Source organism: Gavialis gangeticus, unplaced genomic scaffold (assembly GCF_001723915.1).
Source record: "Gavialis gangeticus isolate Ggan-Ray unplaced genomic scaffold, GavGan_comp1, whole genome shotgun sequence".
NCBI lineage: Eukaryota > Metazoa > Chordata > Crocodylia > Gavialidae > Gavialis > Gavialis gangeticus.
Window position 1 is genome coordinate 237,413,420 of NW_017729032.1, and position 22,724 is coordinate 237,436,143.

General features: G+C 41.0%; 1 protein-coding gene across 5 annotated transcripts in view; it reads right to left on the minus strand.

Moving 5' to 3' along the window:
- Positions 1 to 22,724, minus strand: part of ROBO1 (roundabout guidance receptor 1) — a 1,310,595-nt gene that overhangs the window by 43,534 nt on the left and 1,244,337 nt on the right. For 4 of the 5 annotated variants that reach the window (XM_019525389.1, XM_019525386.1, XM_019525385.1 and 1 more), the window contains 4 exons: positions 11,800 to 11,997; positions 7,641 to 7,667; positions 3,829 to 3,871; positions 1,533 to 1,687 (listed from right to left, as the gene is read on the minus strand). In XM_019525389.1, coding sequence (XP_019380934.1) covers positions 1,533 to 1,687; positions 3,829 to 3,871; positions 7,641 to 7,667; positions 11,800 to 11,997 — 423 coding nt within the window. The remainder of the gene's footprint in view (positions 1 to 1,532; positions 1,688 to 3,828; positions 3,872 to 7,640; positions 7,668 to 11,799; positions 11,998 to 22,724) is intronic. The other variant, XM_019525387.1, reaches the window with a different exon arrangement.

Consider the following 22,724-nt stretch of genomic DNA (forward strand, 5'->3'; position numbering starts at 1 on the left):
TACTCTCTCATCTGAATTGTTTAGTTTCAACATCCAGTCACTGGGGTCAGGTACAAACATTACACATTTACTGGTATAAGTGACTGGAAACTGGTCTATACCCATGACAGCATCGAAGTTTGGCATACAAAACCAGTCTATACTCAAAGTATGGCCCACATACACTGGTTTAAAACTGGCAGAACTCAGTCTAAGATTTACCACCAAAAGACAAATGTCTGTTCTGTTTCCTAGAGATCTACACTATGCTGCTTCCAGAAAACCGTGAAACTTAGATTGTTTCTTCCTTGGGCTTTTTAACTGTCTGTACCTATTCTGGATTTTGTTAAGAGAGCTGTACACTCAAAAATAGTAATAGTTTCTGGGAGAAGCATTGGCAGGGGCTGGATTGAAAAGCGGTAAACCTAACCAGCTTCACTCTAGTTGGTCATAGTCCTAATGCAGCAGGAGGGCTCATAGGGTAGTTTTACCTGGCTACTGCTGCAGCGGGGATCACCTGTGTCATGGCACCACTGAAGGGATCTGGTTGCACCTTGGAGTGCCTTGGCATCTCACTAAAGAACCAATGATCTAGACTGACTGACCAGTGGTTGATATGTATACTGGATTAAATTGATCACCACAATCATTTCAAGGCTGGACTTGCATTGATCATCTAGAGGGAACATCATTTTTCCCTCAAGTATCTGCACTTCAGAATGAGAGAATGGAATCAGAGAAGTACAATGAAGGTTGCTGGCAGTACCCAAGACAGGATGGTATTAAAGATGTGTTGTTCCTAAGTCAGTGGTTAGCACAAGCTGGGTGAAACTGAAGGGAACGCCAGCTCCATTAAAACAAACTTGTAACAACAAGGGTTACTTCTCAGAACATTCCACTAAGAAGTGCTCTCTTGGAGCCCAGTAGGGTTTATTTTAAAATATGGAAGGTCTTCCTGTTCCCTTTTTATGCTTCCCTGAATCCCAAGAGCAAATTCTTTGATCTAAATAGCATATTTTGGTCTTCAGATTCAACTGATCATATGTAGAAATGCTCCTCAGCCTATTAACTTTCTGGCCCATCAAAAAACTGACCCAGATACCCAAATAAAAGATTTTTCTATAACAACAGGTGAACAAAAATGTGTCTGGATGTATATAACTGTTCTGGAAATCACATATGAAGAAACTTGGGTAGGATGTGGCATCTCCTTCTTCTGGTTGTCCCAGGCACAGAGAATAAAAAGCAGCATTTTGACATTCTAATTCTGGTTTTAGTCAACATTAAGAAGTACATATTTGTACAAACAACAAAAGTGATCTGGGCTTTTTCAAAAACAAGAAATTTTCAGTCCATCTGACCTGTGATTTTTTTTGTAGCATGTAGTGCCATAGGGCCCATCAATTCGATCTCCCTCTAGACACAGTCTGTTACAATTTGGCAACAAAAGGAACCAAAAAGGTAACTATGAAGAAATATGAATGCAACTTAGATCAGCCTATGTACTTTGTAAGATAAAACAGGTCCTATAACAACAAAGCAAAATATCTAACCTGGTCGACTGTACGTGGTAAGGTTGCTATCACTGTTGCCATTGCCTGAAGTGCAGCAGTTGATGGAGCAGTCGTTGTGATTATTTCCGGTGTTAGGCCAGGTGTCCGCAAGCCACGGCTGAGTGGCAGGGTCACTGATGTTTAGAAGTCCTGGTCTTTAAAAAGAAAGTTTGGTTATTTCATTAAGCGCCAAACAGCATTGTCTCTTAACAACTGCTGTTGATAATTACCGATGCATATTAAATTTCATAATCTCAGTCATTACTTTGTTCAAAGCATTTCCTATTGTATGTAAAGAAGAAAAAATAAAGATGCAAGAATAGAAGAAATTTATTTCAGGCATAGTTGGTAAGTTTTTAAAGGCTACCATTGTAAAAGCCTCAAAAGTTAGTCACCAAACTCAGAAAAAACAATGTATTCTCTAGCAAAACATTGGATTTTGGATTTTATTCATAAAAAAAATCTAAAATCCAATGTTTTGCTAGACAATGACAAGTTTGGCAAACTAGATTTCTCACAACCAACTGTTGATGCAGTCTGTATAGTATATATGCCGCGTGCGTATGTGCGCGTGCATGTTTGTGCGTGCATATAACTGCATTATATATGGCAGCTGACAGCCTAGTGCAAGAACTGATGAAGCATGACTTACTGTCAGACTAATAAACTGACCAAGTGTATATGCATCAGGAAAGCATATTTTGTGTGCTTACTTTCTTTGCAAATCTATAATAGATATGTTATTATTTGGTACTGTTATCAGTACCATCATTTCTATCCCCAACTCTCCTAGTACTCTGCATATAAAGTAAAAAATCATCCAAAGAATTTAGAGACAAGATCAAGTTTTTTGCAATATTTAAGTCTCAAAAAGGTATGGGACTTAGCTACGTGATTTGTAGATAGACCAACTATGAATTCTGCTTTTGTCTGTGGACTCTCAATAATGCACAGGGGAATTCTCCATTACCCTCAAGCAAACTGTGAAGCATGTGGTTGGGCTGCTGTGTGGATCTATAGTTCAGAAGCATGTACTTAAATATATGGTAGTAACAGCTAATATTGGAGCCTTCTCTCTGGATCTGCAACTGGAATGATTTGTGTTGTAGCCATACGGCCAGGGAAGAGGTTAGATGGGCAAATTTCAGAATCCTCTACCTTTGCAGAGTGGCTTGGGCTTTTTCTAGAGAGGAGACAAATATCACCCACAGGTACTACCAAACAGGTATTGAAAACCTTCCTTTGATTTACATGCAGTCTGCGATTTATGCAGTCCCTTACAAACATGCCCATCCATGTTACATGGGGGGAGAGGATGTGCTCATTTTCCCCCAAACCTTATCAGTGTATCTTATTATACAAGTGGAAGCAACTACACTTCTGTAAATATGGAACATGTGTGTTTGCTGTTTTTCTAAATAAGTGAAGGACAGTAAGTCACTACCCAGGAGATAGAGATGGGTTTTCTCTGAGATGCAAGGGCTTGCTTCCCCACTATGCCAAAGCCTTAACATTAATGCAGGTGTGTTTTGCATGCGACTTAAAAGAAAAAACATAAATGTGCTACTAAAGTATTAGGACTGATGCTTTGTTTTTTGAAAAACACAGAACCCTTGGTTCAGGAAACTGAGGTTGTGATCTGTTGCTATTTATTATGTAATAAAATAAAACCAGTAAACACAGTTCAGTTGTGTCCTCAATCTCAACCAGTACTAGCTTCTGAGAGCACAGAAACCTTTATTAACAGGGTACCTATTTCACTCTACTTCTCCAGCATACTGTCTCATGTGATGATTTAACTGTTTTGCATTCCCTGCAAATTTTTTTTAAAAATCATTGTATAAGCTGCTGCTGTCTTTAGCAAGTTTTTCCAATGAATGTGTTTTATTCTTTTTTAGTATCTGTGAACCAGCTATATTTCTTAATCTTCATAAATGCCACAATTTAATTACTTTAACTCCCTTAATCATGTGCTAAAATCGGTAAGCCTCTATATTGAAGTCAAAGTGCTCCCTCTGCTGTTTGCTTTTTGAGATGCATTTCCCCCAGATTTAACAAAGCAACTCAACTGAAAATGTTATGCTTCATTTTGGAAAGGAAGTGAAAGCTATGTTTGGAAGAGAATATACTGTTCCCTTAACAAACAGTAAAGTATATGGCTACATTGTACAGTAATATTATTTATTTAGCCTTTCTAAGAAATCAGTCTATCACCACTTATAAACACAAATGCACTCTTGATGTCTAAGTTTATTTGCACCTCATTTATAACCTGCAAAATAAACCACATTATTACCTGCCTCCACTGCTTACAGCTTCTCCTCCTCTCTGATAGGTTACTAAAATATTAAAAAGATAAAAAGCAAATAATTTATAAGCATGTAGAATCCTTTAAATAGCACTGTAACATCATCCTTTGTTTCTTTGCAGCTAATTTTCTAAATTCACACTAGTTAAACTTTAATCCTGTAACTTATCCTTTCAACATTTTCAAATCCGTACATTATATTTGGATCATCTGATTACCTCTAAGCCCCAGTAAGTCATTGTATTTCCATTCTATACAAAATTCATTGTGCAAATCTCATATAAACACACAGCACTTAGAAATGAACGGAGTAATATGTTAGCCTAAATTCATCCCTGATGTAATTCTACTGACTTCTGAGGAGTTAGTCTAGGGAAGAATTTAGGTCACTATTTATTTAATAAATAAGTAGATGGTTAAAGGTCTACTGTACACAATTATTTTGAGAATATTACATAGATGCTATTATTTTGCAGCACAGACATTCTTTCCAGTTTAAATAATGGCTCAGTGTACACAACCTATTGTAACATCTCATGCTATATTCAGACATCAGCACTACATTTTAGTGATTTTCAGATATCCTTCCTTTCTACAACCTAAGCTTAGTGTGATCTCTCATTAGAGAAAACTGCACTCTATTTATGCAACAAGCTGATTTAAAAATAAGCCCTTGTAAAGTTATTTTCTAAAATTTAACCAGGTGACTTTGTCTACAACTTTTTGGATCTAAAATGTGAACATATTCACCTTTATATGCAATGTGTTTGGCAGAAAGAATGGTTCTAAATTACCAGGCTTTTTAAGATGGCACAAATGTAGATGCAATTTTTTAAGTGCACCTTAAATGTACTTTCCAGAAAGCATTGTGGTTAAAGTTAGTTTAAGAAGCATAAAACTCAGTAAATGGAAGTGTTATAAATTTGCTGTTCTACAGGCCTACAGTGGGTTAAGCAAGGGGTTAAGGAGATTAGCCTCACTGCAAATTGTGATGGATTCTACAGCTATGCATTTTCTAACTAGGAATGCATTTAAAAAAAAAAAAAAAAAAAGGAAGCCAAATTTTCCTCTTTAGAAGAATTCCAAGCTGGGAGTCTGCAAGAGAGAGATAAATGCTGGCAGTGACTACAATAACAGGATTAAAATATAGGATGTAATTCTACAGGTAAGTCCTTTATTAAAGGTAATGGTAAAGAGAGTCTGTTACTATTTAAACTAAATGGACACAATGATTGGGGTTCTAGTTTATTGGAAAAAAGTAAATTCTGTTTTGTTTCTTACATACTTTACACATTTCACATTTTTTCTTTTAAATGATCAGTGTTTATTTTGCAGCTTTGGTTTGTATCATATGGAGTGCCGGTATTTTCTCTTAGTGTTGAGTTTTCATACTAAGAAAACATGCATCCACATCTCTATGATCCTCCAGGAAATTTCTGTAGTGTATTATATTATGCCTTGGATGGAAAAACTGTGTTAACCCAAATAAAAAAAATAATAATAGGATTAAACTGTGCTTGTTTCAACTGTACATCTCAAAGACCTCAGAAACATTATGGAAGAGACATTGTCTCACATAGACTAGTAAGCATGTCCACTGAAAGAAAACAGATCATTTATCAAGTAAGGTACTACTCAAAGAGTGCATCTACACATGCAATTAATGTGACATGATAAACTCTGGAGCTGTTTGAGCTGGAAGAAACTGCTCCTGGGTGCACTGTCTATACATGTGCCTGGGACAGCAGCACTTTGAGCCACAGTGGAGCAGTCCTAGGCTGGCATGGGGCATGAAAGGTCAGCCCTGGGCTCCAGGTGGTAGGGGAGCTGGCTAGGGCACAAGACTGCTGAGAGTGTGGAGCTGTGGGGCTAGGCAGCAGGCAGCCCCTGCATGTTAGCATCCTCATGCCCCAGCAAGCCCCTATCACCTTCTACATGTGCATTTCATTTCATTTAATTACTCTACCCTAATACCAGCACTGTAAACAGTTAGCTTTATGGAGGAGCTAATTAGTCAACTGCAGCAAAACACACATGTAGATACACCCAGTGTGATTAAGAATCTGGCCCTAAACCATTTTGTTTTAAAACACATTGGAATACAAAGTATGCAGAACTGAAAAGTATGTTGTTAGGCCTGTGGATCCCTTCAGATATCTGCCTGTAGGAGATGACTAAGAAGAACACACGTAGGTCAATGGTTGGGTGGGAGTCCATTTAACTCCTGTTACATAGCATTTGAATTTAAAGGCTGTCAGTGTGATCCAAGGCCCTCTGTATTCAGTGGAAAGTCTCCTTCTGCCTTTGGTGGGCTTTGGTTGAGATCATGTGATGGTCATATTTAATACTTTCCAAATAAATAAATAAAAGAAACAGATTATTTTAAATCGGTTCCTCCCAACTAAAATGCACCTTTTAATGGCAGAACAGAACATCTCTTTTAACACTGCACATCGATACTACTCTTTAAACAGGAAGTGAAGAAAACCACATCCAATTGGTACTGCACGGAAGTGGGGGCAGTAAAATAGCCAAACCTCACCTACCCAAATTCAAACTCAAACCAGAGTTATCATAAGTGCACACTAATGACCATGCGTGATCAGGGATTTGATTTCATGTCTCTTCCAAAAGCTGGCAATTTCTGCAACACACAGCTTTCTAATATTGTGCCAAGCCATTCATTCAAAACTAGCTCAGAGGACAATCTGCCTCCACTTGATTTACCAATATTTTTCAAAACATTTCCAATAGATGCCCCGTGAAGATCTTCTATTCATGTACTGACTGAAGCCCTGATGTAACCCCTTAGGGCTAGGAACAGAAAATACACATAAACCAGTATAAGTGACTGGAAACCGGTTCAAATCTGTAACCAGTTCAACAGAAGTTCAGTGCACATAAACTGCTTTCGAACAGGCCAAAACAGGTTGAACCTAAACCTAGATCGATGTAGCATCAGACAAGTGATTTAGGTTAAACCAGTTTATTGACATTCTGTCCCAGATCCCCTCCAGATTCAAATTAACTTACTCATCATCCAGGGATGCTTTGCACCTCCCCTGTAACCCCCCCTCCCCCCCTTCACAGGGTGGGCAGGCTACCTTTGGCCCAAGCTGTCTGCTCCAGCTCAGCAGGGAGGTGTTCTCTAGGCCCCCCCAGCATCTGGCCTGGGCCACTGCAGGCATGTGGCTATATTTCTGGAATCAAAAGTGAATGAATGTCTGTTCACTTGGTCATTGGTTCAGTCTACATAGCTTAGACTAACCTGCAAAGACTGAATTTATTCAGTCTTGGGCTTTTTAACTGCCTGTACTTAGCCTAAGAGTACTACCTTATACATTAACAGGACACCCTATCCATGCAGCAGCCCATATTAGTAGAAAATTATGCAGGACTGGATCTCAGGTTACTTCATTGGAATCAGCAGGACTCCACTAAAAAGTTGTATGGATAGGTTTATGTAGTTCAAATTGTAGGAAGCAGCATCCACAAATGGGCAAAAGCTCAGCTATATATAGCAAGGATAATCTCTAATATATGCTGAACAAGACCTCTACTACTTAATGAATATTAATGATACCAGCCATTAATAAAATAATTCATTTTAATATATATATATATTTTATATCCACAATATATAATATTATATATTAAAATGAATATATATGAAAAAGTGTATATATTTATATATAATTTTTTCAGAGCAGATTGGTGGTTATATTAGAAAAACAGAAACATATAGTGTAACAAATGCATGCCAAACTAACAAAGAAGGGGGGAAAAGTGCAAATATATACCTGTTGGTGTGAAGGTAAAAGACGGGACTGAAAAATCAAAACAAAATACAAACTGGTTATTTAGCTGAAGAAAGAAAGGGAAACATACCACATTAGTATAAATCTAGCAGACAGCTGAATGTAAACCAAATGTAAATAACTAACCCAGTGGTTCAGTCACACTGATATAAGAATAAAATCAAATTTGTCATTCAAAAAGAAACCTGTCTCCACAGGTACCATTTTGAAAAAGCATGACATTCTATTGTACTCATGAGGGGAATAGTGTGGTTTAGCCTCTGGATGACCCTCTGTTTAGTATCTTGTGTTTTCCTGCAAATCCTAGTGCAAACAAAAACCCTACATTGTTAATCATTTTAAAATGCAAACTGATTAATTCTTCAGCAAGCCTTATCAAGGTTGGCCTTGAATTTATCTACAGTTCAGTAAGTAAATGCCCATTACACTGAATTAAAAGGCACATTTAATGATTCCGTAAAGAAACAATGGCCATTTAAAGGAACAAAGGAAACCACAAAATTGAACCATTTTACTGTATCTTTTCATTGTAACAACTGCATTACAGTAGGCCAGAGTTATTTATCTAGCTTTTGTGGAAAGGACAGGAACAGACACAAATCACAAAATCACTACCTTTTCTTTTAAAAAAAAAATATTTGCATAAAAGATGGCCTTCACTCTGTAACATCTCTCTACTTAACAATGGAACAATAACAGTCCTTGAAAACCTTGACTCTTACTGCCACTATAAATCTTTTTTGGATCAATCAAGACTAATACACATGCAAGCTGCCTCCATGGTTCCAATCTGACTGCACTCCCCCCCCTGTTGAAAATGGGGTATAGTTCCTAATTAGTTCAAAGGTAAAGGAAGACCAACCTTTTCCCCTCTTAATTTCAAGAAGAAAAAAAAGGAGAAATGTGTGAGAAACCACAGAATATTCACTAAAAGGTATCTTAGAAGGACAATTTGGTTAGCAGACCTACCACACAAAGATAATGTGTTGGTTCTGCAGGCTTTGATGTTCAAGTAACTCGATATAATTTTTACATTGTAGATAGTTATGGTGTATTGTTGGGCCCTCTTTAGGGGCTCCAGAGTCTATTTGGGACCAAAAAAGTACGTTTGTTGCCTTTTATAAAGCCAATTTGTTCCCAAGCATGTGATACCGTACAAAAACAGGAAATGGCTAAACACTTGGCCCAATCAGGCTTCATTTGTAGCACAGCTGTCCTTACTTTCGGAATTCGACTGTGCTCTCTTTCAGTTAGGTCTTTTCACACAGTCAGTGTAATTTAGCTATGTTAAAAAAAATATAGAGCCCCAATAACACGCTTTCATAAAAGGTGCATTTAAAACGAGAGTTATTCAAGAAAAAATGAACTGTGTCCACATTAATTTACAATCACAAGGTCATGAGAAAAAGATGAAAGATCTTCATCGTTACTTTCCTGAAAGCTAACCCAGTTTAGTTTTTAACAAATTAAGGAGAAGATAAAAAGACATCAGGCTAAATTAAATGTTTAGAGAGTAACAACAACTTAATTCTCAAGGCTTCCATTAACAAACTGTTGTGGGTACCCAGTGGTGCTGCTAGTGCAAAACGTGCATACACGTGTGGGTACTGAAATATTTTAAACACGTCAAGCCTGAACTAAACGTAAAATACGTAAATAGTTAATAAAAGTTGGTAACTATCACTCAGTACATATGCTCACATATATCATTTAATACACTTACAGGATGTAGCTAGGTTGATTCATGATTTCTCCAAAGGCTCTATTTTGCTTTCAACTACATTGCTAATGCAGAATTGAGTCCTACATCTCTATTAGGCAGAAAGCAGATAAGTGTGACACTTAACAGAGTAACTCATTCAGAGAGGCATGAGCTTTTGTAGGCTACAGCCTACAAGAGCTCATACTTCTCCAAATGAGTAAGTCTATAACGGGGTGGGCAAAATGTGGCCTGCGGGCCAGATGCAGCCTGCCAGGCCTTTTATCAGGCCTGTGGGGCTCCTAAATATTAGTTTTCTAAATTTTTTATCTGCCCCTGGCTGCCTGTCATGCGGCCCTTGATGGCTTCCCAAAACTCAGTAACAGGCCCTCCGCCCGAAATAATTGCTTGCCCCTGGTTTATAAGATGCCACACTGCCCTGCCTTCCACCTACCTTCAGACTAACAAAACTATCTCCAACTACTGTAATTAAAAGTTTTCTCCTTTCTAACACTTAAAAATAATATTTCTATAAAAATATACAGAACACAATAAAAACCGGTACAAATGCCAATATTGTTTTTGTTTAATTGATATTTTCTTGCTTTTGCTTCACTTAAATACAGCTGAAAGTATAGTGATATTAGTTTGACAGTTTTTGTAGAAAGACATTATGGCAGCATGCTATTAGTAAAACAAAAAACAGCTGGTTAATGCAGCAGAGATAGGGATCTCTCATATCTTAACATTCTCAGAGAAGCAAAATCACAGGTTAAATTTATCCCTGATTTGTGCTGCTGCAACTCTACTGAAATTGCCAGGCTTAACTTTTGCTAACAGCTCTATTTTTTTTTTTTTTTTAACGGTCATGAGAACTAATCAAACCTTGGTGTCATGGGAGACAGGGATTTTGCTTCTAGAGTCATTTCCAAAATGATGATGGCAAATCTTTCATCAAAGATGTTTAGAAGTGGGTTTTTGGAAAAGGCGGGTACATTTGGGTGTAGGCTATCATATACAATGCCTACATATAAACATGATCTCCCATCCCTCAAATTATTTGTAAAACCTTGATTAGCTCAGTGACTATTTTTTATAGAGCAATGACTTACCACTATTTGGAAACGTTTTTGCATTACCTGCTGCCCAGCAGATCCCCAATGCCTTAAATGACTAAGATGTAACTGTCTGCCTAGTTTTAAAATCCTATAACCATATGCCATCTTTGTGACACCTTTTCAACTTGCATCTATGTTTTAGTTATCAAATATCCAGTGCATCTCTTCCCCCTCTCCAGAGCAGTATCCTTAAACATCTTGTGTTATTCCAGGCAGGCTGCTTCTTAATTCTAAAGCAATGTAGTCATTTCTGAGGTGCTGCAAGCAGGCTAAGTGACCCTGTCACTCTTCAAGTGCCACTGGGTTGAGGCTAATTTCTGTTTGGGAGGCATCCCACATAGAACAACGTGATGTAGCCAAGCACACAGTTCTGGAAAATAATCTAGAAATCAGCACTCCCGATTTACTCCATGCCTTTTCATCTTCCTCATTCGATGTTTTCATTCCGGTTTTATGACTACCACATAAATGACAATGATTTAAGATATAAGAAGGTCCACTGTATCATACCCAACTGTAACGTCACAGGCCAATCCAATTTTGCCTTTTGAGGCTTATCCAAAGCCCGTTAAGATCAGGGGAAATCAAGCTCTTAGATCGACAGATTTTCAGAATTTTTGTTTCTTCCAATGTCCATTGCAAAGTACCACATACACTAAGCAATGGCATAAATACTAAGTGTATGAAAACTGACATGACTTGAATCTAGTGCTGATAGTGCCATTTGAGCTGTACTGAAACAAGGTGCTGACTGTCTGCGTCAAGCCTCAGAATTCATGCCCATAGGAGGATATTGGAACCACATTTATGAAAGATTCCTTTTGATTCCTTCCGTCAGTCACAATACTCTCACCTCCACATCACAGAGGGGAAATAAGAAATGAATGCAGCAAAAAAATTACTATAACTGCCAACAGTTAGCATTCTAAACAAGGGCAAAAAACCAAAGAGGATGGATGCTGAACTACCAGTCGATTCATCTTCTGGTCAGTCATATGGCATAGCGACAAAGCAGCAGGGGCTGGAACCCATGCTTTATCTGTTCTGTAAGCATGTAGACAAGTACCAGGACTAAACACATTAAAGAAAAAGCAACTCCAGGTATTTTGAAAAAGACATATTAGTAGGTCAGGTATGCTGTGTTATTTGAATCTTTTTGTGTTCTTTATCGGGTACCTGATCCAAATCCAACTAAAGCATGCAAAAGGCAGACTCTTAAAACATCCCAAAAGCTTTTTATCAGGTCTTAGAAGAGCATGGTACTTCCTATGAGAAAGAACAATCAATATGCAGTCAGAAATTAATGGCTGGAAAGATGCAATACCTTTTCTAATACCAGCATAAGTACTAGTGAGTCCATTCCGCTTTTTCCGGTGACGGTATAACCAGATGCTGAAGACCATAAGAATAATCCAACAGGCTGCACCAATGCCAGCAATGAAGGCTGGCTGTTTCACAACATCTGAAATTTGCTGGGCTAAACTAACTTGGTCTTCTGGTGACACAGGGTTTCCATGGGAATCTGAAAAAAGGTATTAAAAAAATCTTTAGTTGGATGAACTGTAAAAACTAAATATGCTAGCATTGTTATCTGGTTTTCAAGGATGCTTAAACACTTAGTACTTATAACTCCCACTGATTTCAGTGGCATGGTGATTATTCAGTGTTTCTTAAAAGAAATGGAACATTTCTATTTGCATTCCCAATTATGGGCTTAGAAAGGCAAATTTAGGTTTACAGGTCTGAAAACTTTGGCTTCTAATTTTTCACCTTTTCAAAAATATACCAGAGATCAAATCTTTTCAGATAAATACATATATATAAGCCAATAAAGAGCATGATGAAAATATTTTTTTGAAATGGGGACATGTTAAAGAAGCCTGTTCCTAAAACTCCACAAAAGCCTAGAAGAAAGCTACACAAACTCGCATACACTCATGAAACCGAAAATGAGAGAAGCACTACAAATTCAATACGTGTTTTTATAAGGTGAATATTGAAGGGATGCTTTTTCATTCAGCAGTGCTTGACAGACAACTTGAATCTAATATTACACACTGTAAAGACCTCAGTTCAAAAAGACTGTGAAAGTTCAGGACCAGCTAAAAAATGTGACTGAATACAGTAACTGATTCTACCAACTTGGGATGACAGGACAAGCTAATCTTTAAAAGTAGAGCTGTGAGAGAAGAAGAAATGGGTATTAAGTACACCGAGATGCAGTAAAAAAAAAAAAAAAAAAAGCTGAACAGGCCTTACTGTTACTAGAAAACCACAGTTCCTGGAACAAGAACTCACATTTAGAAATCAAAGCAGAAATAAAGGACTTGTAAATATATGTTACTTAACTGTTAAATGCACGTAATTGTTAATTTTGGATATACAAGGTATTGATTATTTAACCAATGGTTTCATTTTCCTTTGCCTACTCATTTGAAAGAGCATTTCTAAGAGAATTATTTCAAAGTATTCACACATCCACCTATATTCCATTACTACACTGAGAATTCTCAAAGGATTTTTACCATCAAGGTATAGTGTTTTAAGAAGACAGACAGAGGGGATGAGATTCTGAACCCTTACTCACAGTGTATATCACACTCATACCAACACCAAATGATTAGTTTCAGCATAAACCCTGAGGAGTTAACCACTACTTATAATAAGTAATGATATTAGTATCGTGTCCTGAGATTTGTACTATTATTAGAGTACATTCACTCAAGGGACCTGATTAAATTTTGTTAATGTAAACTATCTAAGCCTAAGCACTTGCCAGTGAATATACTAATAGCTTTTTAATATCTTAAAATGTATGAAAACACCCACAAAATTCAAGTATAAAATAAAGCACAGACATCGACAAATTAGATTTTCAAACAGACCAAAAAATGCTCAGGGAAACAGATATACAAATAAATTGGAAGTGATTAAATTGATAATAGGGTTTCTCCACACCCACACACGCTCTTGGCTTTTTCCTGTAGAGAATTTCAGACTTCATTTCATGTGACATCCTAGCTGCATACCTATTTTCACAAGAAATCACTGTCTTTGACTATGTGTTGACTGGATGTTTTATGTCATATTAGAGGTCCTTTTATCTTCTGTGAACCTCAGAGCATTTCATAGTTTGAAAGTTCACGAAGCAGACCTATTCTTTTCTTACTAATGCACCCTTTGTGTCTGCTGTGTTTATAGATTTCATGGCTATTTGTGCAAGGTTAAGTTGGGTTGCTTCAGATTTTATGGAGACAGTCAAGTGAAGTTCCACACAAGTGGCCAGATGGGCTTAACTGTATAAAGTGAACTGTGACTAATGAATTAAAACTGTCTCTCTATATCTCATCTTTTGTCTCATAGCAGCTGAGTCTGTATTAAAATATGAAAAAACGGCAGCATCATTCTAATTTCAAAACAACTACGTTTCTTTTTTTTTAATTCTGTAATTACTATACAAAACTGTTTACTTTGATGAGAAAATGGTTTTCCATTGCATCTATTGTTCTGCATATGTTAAAATTTCTTTGTTGGGTTGAATTTTTTTTTCTTTCTTCTAATGAAGTATTTACAATAAGGAAACATTATACAATAAGCCATGAAGAAAGAGAGAGAAAAGCATGTGATAAAATCAACAAAATTATATGAAACCATAAGCTGAGCATGAGGAAGCTTCTTGGTAAACTCTTTCATACCAAACTAAACATAGTACTAGGCCTTTCACGTCTACAGAAATCTTAAGCATGTGATTTACTGATTGTTTCATCTTACAAAATACTAGGAAATCTTTTTGTACCTTTATCCTTCTATCTTGCAGATCTGCAGTTCCTTGGTCATATTATTCAATTATCTTGCAAGTACCTGTACCTCATATTAATGTGCATTAAAAAAATTACTCTTACATTAGATTAATTGGCATAAGCAGATACAGACCCTCCATAGATATGTTTGTGGAGGTAGTGAGATGTATAAATTTTTCTGTGGCCCCTGATGAGTATCACTATTAAAAGTTGATTAACTAGTTAATCAAGTCTTAAATAGTAACCTGGACACACATTCAGGTAATTAATGGAAAAATAAAATGGGAAATAAACCCCGAATTCATTTCACAAAGTAAATGCAATAATGTTGTGGCTGTTTCTATCACAACTGAAACTGAATGTGTGGCAAGATCTCAGACTTGGGACTACACCAGAATGTTGAACTTCCTCCAATACCACCCAAGGGTTGGGACTGACAATGGGCCAAGTGTTGGTCCCAGCTCTGGGGCTGTACAAGTTCATTGGACACCTTGTTTCTATTTGCCACTGCAGGTGGAGCCTGGGCTCATGATTGGCAAGTAGTAATGGTGCTATTGGGATCTGATCCCCAATCTCAACATTACAAACCCTCCTGTAAAATGGCAGGACATGTGATTTTTGGGATTTGAAAATAAATCCCATCATTCCATTAGGGCATCAGAAGGAGTGTTGCTCCATTAGTAGGAGCATTGCCATCAGCTCAAAGGAAGTGATTATTACCCTCTATTCAGATGTGGCCACACCAGTGCTTAAGTACTGTGTCCAGTTTTGGGTCCCCCACTACAGAAAGGATGTAGATCAGGGGTGGGCAAAATATGGTCCGCGAGCCGCATCTGGCCCACCAGGCCATTCTGTCCGGCCCGTGGGGCCCCTAGACATTTTTAAAAAATTGATATTTATTTGCCTCTGGCTCCTGTCAAAAGTGACAGGAGCTAGGGGCAGTAGAACCCACAGTAGGCTCCTGGAAGATCAGGGCCCACCTTGCCCTGCCCCCCCCAGCCAGAGGGACCATGACGCTGTTCCTGCCTGTGCCAGAGTGGGAAGCTCAAGTAAGAGGGGGTTGAGGGTATGCTGGTCCCCATCTGGCCATGGGGCTGGGAGCAAGGGAGTGTATGGGAGCCAGCGCTGGTGGGGCTCAGAGCAGGGTGGCTCCCCTCTCTCCATGCTGGGGCAGCCTGGCCCGGCTCCATACAGGCCAGCCAGCTGCACCCTCGGCTCCTGTCACCCTGCTCTGGGCCCCACTGGCCCCAGGGCACCGCCTGGCTGGCTCTTAACCCCCTGTTCAGCCCTGGGTGCAGCACAGGGGCCACCTGGGGCTGCTGGGGATGGTATGACCTGGTGGGGACACGGCCTGGAGGCAGCGCAGAACTTCCATCCTGTGCCTCAAGCTTGGGGCAGCAACAGCCTGGCTTCCCCACCTCACAGGAGGCTCCGGTGGGTGCTGCTGCCCCGGGGGGAAGGCCCGGGCCCCTCTGCCTCACAGGGACCCAGCGGCAGCTTGCTCCCCAGCCCCAGAACGGGTGGGGAGGCTGCAACAGGAGGAGCAGATCCGTGGCCGCTTTTCTGCTCCAGAAGTTCCTGCGGCCGCGAGGAGCCCAAGGGCCCTGGGGAAGTTCCTGGCCAGCCCTGGGGGCAGCACGGGTCACCTCCCGAGGCTGCTAGGGGTGGCATGACCTGGCAGGTTCCTGGTCCAGGGCATGGGAAGCTTGAGGGGCCTGCAGGAGCTTTCAGAGGAAAAAAGCAGCCGTGGCTCCACTCTGGCTCCTGGTGCAGCTTCCCTGCCTATCCTGGGGCTGGGGGGGGTGAGCTGCTGCCAGGCTGCTGGGCCCCTGTGGGGCCAGGGGGTGGCAGGCCTTCCCCCCAGGGTGGCAGCACCCACCACAGCCACCTGTGGGGGGGGGGGCAGTCAGGCTGTTACCATCTCAAGCCTCAGGTGCAGGCTGCAACTCCTGCGCCGCATTCCTGGACTTCCCACATTTTGGACCACGTACCTCTCCCAGCGGCCTCAGGTGGCCCCTTGCACTGCCCCCAGGGCTGGTCAGGAGCTTCCCTGGGGCCTCTGGCCTCCTGGAAGCTGCAGGAGCTTCTGAAGCAGAAAAGCAGCCATGGGTCTGCTCTGGCTCCTGGCAAAGCCTCTCTGCCTGTCCCAGGGCCAGGGGGCAAGCTGCTGTCAGGCTGCTGGTCCCCTGTGGGGTGAGGGGCTGGGCCATCCCCCAGGGTGGTGGCAACCCAAGGGACACCTGTTGGGGGGCGCAGCCTGGTCTTTGCTGTCCCAAGCCTCAGAAGCATGATGCAAGTTCTGCACCACCTCCTTGGGCTTCTTGCATCCCGGGCCATATCCCCACTGACTTGTGCCACTCCCAGTGGCTCCAGGAACCCCCTGCACTGCCTCCCCAAGCCTGACAGGACCTTTCCCGGCAGCTCCCAGCCTCCTGGCAGCAGCAGGAGCTGCCGGAGTGCAAATGCAGCCATGAGGCTTCGGAGAGCAAGGGCCCAGCTGGCTCCCCCCTTGCAACCCTTCCTGGAAACCCCACAGCCACACCCTCCTCCAGACACAATCACACGTCCCATAAATACCACACACACACGCACATGCGCGCGCGCACACACACACACACACACACACACACACACACACACATCCACAGCTCCCCACAAACCCCACATCCACCCACCCACACCCCCCCAACACCACTGCACACCCTACACACTATACAAGAATAAGACTACATTTTGAGCTACCATGCAATCACTTTTATATATAAAGCACAAACACACAGGTATCAGGGCAAAAATATTTTTGAAATTGAATTAAAATATCATATTACGGGTATTTGATTTTTACGACATAATTTGTTTTTTTTTTCCGGTTCTTAAGACAGCAAACCCTCTTCTCCGAAGAAGTAATTCCAGGGGCAAGGGGAGGGACTTCTGGTAGTGACTTCTGGTAGCAAGGGTAAGAAGTCAGGGGCGGGACTTCTAGTCTCAAGATGGCAACCAGGGGGCAGGGCTCCTGTCAAGGGGCGGGGTTACCCACGCGGCCCTCAACAGCTTGCCAAAACTTGCTAAGCGGCCTTCCGCCCAAAACAATTGCCCACCCCTGAGCTAGACTGTGCTTAATGGTTGCAGATGACAGAAGAAGGAGCAACAATCTTAAATTGTAGCAAGAGAAATTTAAGTTAGATATTACGAAAAACTTTTTCCGAGGGAGGGTAATGAAGCATTGGAACAGGCTAATCAGAGAAATTGTGGACTCTCTGTCCTTAGAGATTTTTGAGACTTGGCTAGACAAACCCTTGGCTGGGATGATCTAGCTGGGGATGGTCCTGCTTTGAGCAGGGGGTTCAACTAGATGATCTCCTCAGGTACCTTCTAACACTACTTTTCTATGATTCTATGATCAAGTGATTGTGTAGGTATCTGCCTGTAGGTATCTGACCATATCTAATCTGTATTTGTGTCTCTTCTTTAATAATTTCCAAGACATTTACTAATACAAGATAAGCTTGAAGCCTTTTTATAACAACTTCATTGTAAGCCTTCAAAATTTGGAAGGAAAAAAAAATGTAGCGTAGAATGTCTTTTTTGTCCCCAAAATGTCATTCAGTTTGCCCATGATATAAGGACATCATATCCATGTTGCTGTTAGTGTTCCTCAGGAAAAATGTTGACTGAATGCCAAAATAATAAGTGAATACAAACTTTTTAGGCCAGGCTTATGCTGCTGCTGAAAGCAGCATTAGAAATATACAACACACTCAAGAATGTCTAGGTATTGCTGAAGCAGGCTGGCCACACTGCTCCCTCTACCTGGCGCACAGCCTCAGCGACACATTCCTTTCCTTCTCTACTCTACAATTTCCTTTGTTAGCATAGCTGCTGTTGGGAGGTCTGTGGTTCAAGTATTAATAGTCTTTGCTACTTTGTTAATAAGGCAGAATTCAAATCCTGGTGATTCTAATAAGGGAGTTGTTATAGTTATATATAACAGAACCAATTTCTGCCTTTTTCTACTGAAAATATGCTACTGAATCACACTGAAATATATGTTAAAAAATGTTATTTAGGTTGAAATGCTAATCATTCACAAGTTAGGAAATGTCAGCTTTACAGATGCCTAAACAATTTTAATTTCACCCTATACAAGTATGCATCATGATACAATCTTTATATGTTTGTATACAAGGTATTCCACAGGATGCCTGCCACTTTGAATACACCAAATGGATGTGCTGTAGGACAGGAGAACTGAGGTTGGGGTGCACAGACAATCATAAATATAGCATTTCCCAACTTTCAAATGCCTGGATTTGCAACATAAATAACATTATTTTAAAGCTGTTGTTTTCCTCAGTTGTTTGTATATCTGACAAGGAACAAAAATTCTTTGGTCAGAAATCATCAACATCTAAAAATAAGTATTTTGTGCTCCTTTTAGTTGCATACATTTTCATAATTGGAAAGTGCCTTTTTTAGTAGGCTTAACCTTGCAACGGACATGTGAACAGGCTGCAGTAAACTGCAGAGCTTCACTGTCTTGACTGAGGCTTGGTGTGAGTTTGCCTTTATGAAAGTTCTCTGCAAACTGTTAAAAAAAGAGAAGATATTACACAGGTACTTGGAGTGGCTGACTGAATAACATCCCTACAGGCAAGCTAATTAGTTCACAAATCACATCTTGTAATGTGAGTGATTAGAGTAATAAAGGTTTGGTGAGAGTTTCTTGTATTTTGTACACTTGAGATATCCACTAGTTGAATAATGCACTTAACATTTGTAATTATTTTACAGAGGCCTCTCAAGAAATAAGTGCATAAATTGTATCCATGCAGGTTAGTGTGTTTATGAATCATATGAACTGCATTTGTACTGCCTCATGTAAATGGTGCATTAGACAGAATCTGCTGCACTATGTACCTAGTGTCAAAGTGATAACAAGTGGCAACATTTGAAAGCTAGATGGAGCATCAGGCTCCACCTCAGCCCAAAAGTTGTGGTGGTCAGGAGCAAAAGGATTCACGGGATCTTCCTAAATATACCTTTCCATTTGGTTTAGTCTGACACGATAAAGATAAGGTTCTGATTTATTATGGGGTGCAAAGCCCTCTGAGTAAAAGCCAGTTTTCAGCTGGTAAAGTATTGAAAACTACCTACTTTTTAGTGTTTTAAGTATAAGAATTCTAGGATTAGACATTACCAACTCTCATCTTATTTAGTCCCTTTTCCTTAACATGCAATCTTCTTGAAACTTCTGGTTATGAGAAAATTTCAGCTTTTATAGATGTTATCTCAAAGTTGCAGAGAAAACTTTAAAACTGAGGGGTCAGTGTGCCTTAAAGCATTAAAAAAATAAACAAACACCTATTTTTCTTTACTATTAAATCTCATGATTTTTGGAACATAAATCATGATTTCTGGACACTTCAGGTTGGCAATTCCAAATTAAAATTTTGAATCTATTAATGAATGAAAGGTAACATGTAGTTGTTTTACCATGAGATGGCATTGTGGCTAAGTACAGACATTCAGAAAGCCTGAGCAGGAAAAAATGCAATATTGTAGGTTAGTCTAACCTGCATAGATTGAATTGAGAAGCAAGTGAACAGACATTCACTTTTGATTCTGAAAATGCAGCCACATGCCTGCAGTGGCTCAGGCTAGAAGCTGGGGAGCGCTAGAGCAGCCTTCCCTTCCCTTTGACAGTAGCTGGATGGTTGGAGGGAAGCTGATCTGAGAGTGGGGGACATAGCCAGGCTACAGCAAGCTGATTGGGGAGGGGTTTAAATCCCCACTCTGGCCTGCAAAGTCCCCATTAGGGGTATGCCTGGAGGGGGAAGGGGGAAGCAGCCCCTGTCAGGCATACCTCCCCCCAACTCCAGAGGGGGGCATGGCAGCAGCCTGAAGTGAACAGGGGGAAGGAAAGCGGTTTTACTTCCGCCCCTCTCACTTGTATGGACCCCAGGCAGGGATGCAGCAGTCCTATCAGACATTTCACCCCGCTCGCTGGTGGACCTGGCAGCAGGCTGAAGCAAACAGGGAGAGAGAGGGGAGCCCCCTGTTCGCTTCAGGCTGCTGCCAGGTCTGGCCATGCCCCTTGCTGCTCCAGTGGCAAGCAGGACAAAATATCTGACAGGGACTGCTGTGCCCCTGCCTGGCAGACTCCAGTTGGGGTCCATGCCAGTGGGACAGGCAGGGAGTGGGGGGATCAAGCCCTCCTCACTCACCCCCGTCACTTTAAACTGCTGCTGGGGCTGGCCAAGGAGTGTTGCTTGAGCCTGGCCAAGGGGAGTTGCTGCTGGGGCTGGCCTGTCGCTAGAGTGGCAAGGGGTACGGGGGAGAAGGGGGGGGGGTACCTGACAGGGGCTGCTCTGCTCCTGCTGGGCAGACCAGGCTGTGTTGCCCAGCTGGGTTTCCCACCCTTACCCCCTTGTCAGCCAGCTCTCACTGCTTGGCTACAGACAACACAGCCCAGCCCAGAGCTGCAAGTCATCCTGGGATGCTGGGGGACTGTATTTTAACTTGAACCAGGAAGGGGTCTGGGACAGAACTTCCAAAAACTGGTTTGATCTAAGTCAGTCCTACATTCAAGCAGATTTATCTTAAACCAGTTTTGGCCATTTTGAAACTGGTTTACGTGCACTGAACTTTTGCTCTGTTACGGGTTTAAACCAGTTTCTGATCACTTAAATCAGTTTGTGTGTAACTTCTGTCCCTAACCTGTGAGCCTTGGAATTGCAATTTCTCCTTTCCTCACCTAGTGCTTTAATAGGAGTACATAGCAAACTTATTTCCATCCACATGGCCTGTCAATACTCTGCTTAGTCATTTTTCTTGGGGGTAAAAGCATTTTAATCAAGATTTGTCTAGCACCAGATGCAGCTACATTAGGGCAGTGGATAAAATGTGCTGGATATATGTGGGGCTTCTAACTCAAGTTTACCCCCCTGTGTGGATGCTTTCAGACTTATCACAATCTACCTTCAATTTTTAATTAAGAAAAAAAGAGAGAAATATCTAAATCTTATTTGAATGTGGTCAGGCATTTAAATGTATACACAAATCACACAAGATATTAAAGACTGACACATGGAATTTTTAATAGTTCAAAAAAGATAGTATTTTATTAACAGTATCACAACAAAAGATCAGAGCTGCTCACTGTAAGGAAGCAAAATAGTTATTCCTTTAACTGGAACTTTATTCTCAAAAATGCACTTTATTCTGTGTGTGTAGTAACAGGAACTGGCAATTCCTCTGATCACTCCAAATAACCTGCTTCTCCCCTTCTCCAAAACAAAATGAAACAAAACAACCTTTCCTGCCCTCCTGCATCCTGCCATTTAAGTGACTTCATTGCTGATGAAAGATGTTGACTGATGGCACCAGTAAATTAAGTTTTTTCTCCTCAGAATAACAATGTTGCCAGCTCCTCACTACTTCACTACAATTCTGGGATCACATCCAAGAAACCAGGGAGAAATTCTTTGCTGAGCCTCTGAGAGGGAGGCACATGCTCTGAACCTGTGGTCCAGGGAAGGGTTAGGTGGCTTTAAAGCACTTTTGTGCCCTCATGATTCTGGGCTATTCTGAGGACTGGAGTCCCTTTTTGTATACTAGTTACATGAAAAATGTACTGTGGGCCTGTTGTGGAAACTCCTGTCTTCTCCTGAAATCCTTTATGGGCTGCAACGTTGCCCAGAATCTCCACAGCTTTCCTTGTGTCCTGTTCTGTCCACAACCTTTCCCAGGGTTTACAAGGCAGTTTTCAGGAACCAGCCTTACAGCCATCTTCTACACAGCCTGTGCCAAGCCATTTGTGGGCTTGGTGAACCCCTTTAAGCTTTCTTGGCCTTCTAATCTTCTTATAGGGGCTGGTAGAAGGGCTAAGCATCTCACCACAAATTGTTTCCAACTCTCCTTATGCGCACAATAAGGAGGAGGTGAAGGGAAAGAGTCCACAACAGTTTCTGCTCAGGAACTAAAAATGATCCCATCCTTTCTTTTCAGAAAGCATAAGGTTTGCTTAATCTAGGGTTGATAAGTGAAATAGCCTGCAAAAGAAGCAAACTGCCCTCTGGCTTCAATCATTGCTGGCTAGTAGGGGTGTGCGAAGTGGGCCCTATTCAACTCAGATTTGGCCAGAATCAGGGACAGCGATCCAATTAGTTGATTTGGATCACTGTCCCTGATTCAATTTGGCCAAATCTGAATACGAAGATTTGACGCTGATTTGGAGAACTGGTAATTTGGACATAAACACAGCTTTAAAAGTTTTTTCTACATACCTCAAGGTACCAGCACAGCTTGTGAATGCTGCGATACTGGGGCGGATGGAGCATCCCATAGGAGCGCGGGGGCAGCCCTTCATGTGTTCAGCAGTGAACCAGAAGTGGACCAGAAGTATTTCTGGTCCACTTCCAGATCTGCTGCCGAGAGCGCTGGGGAGCCC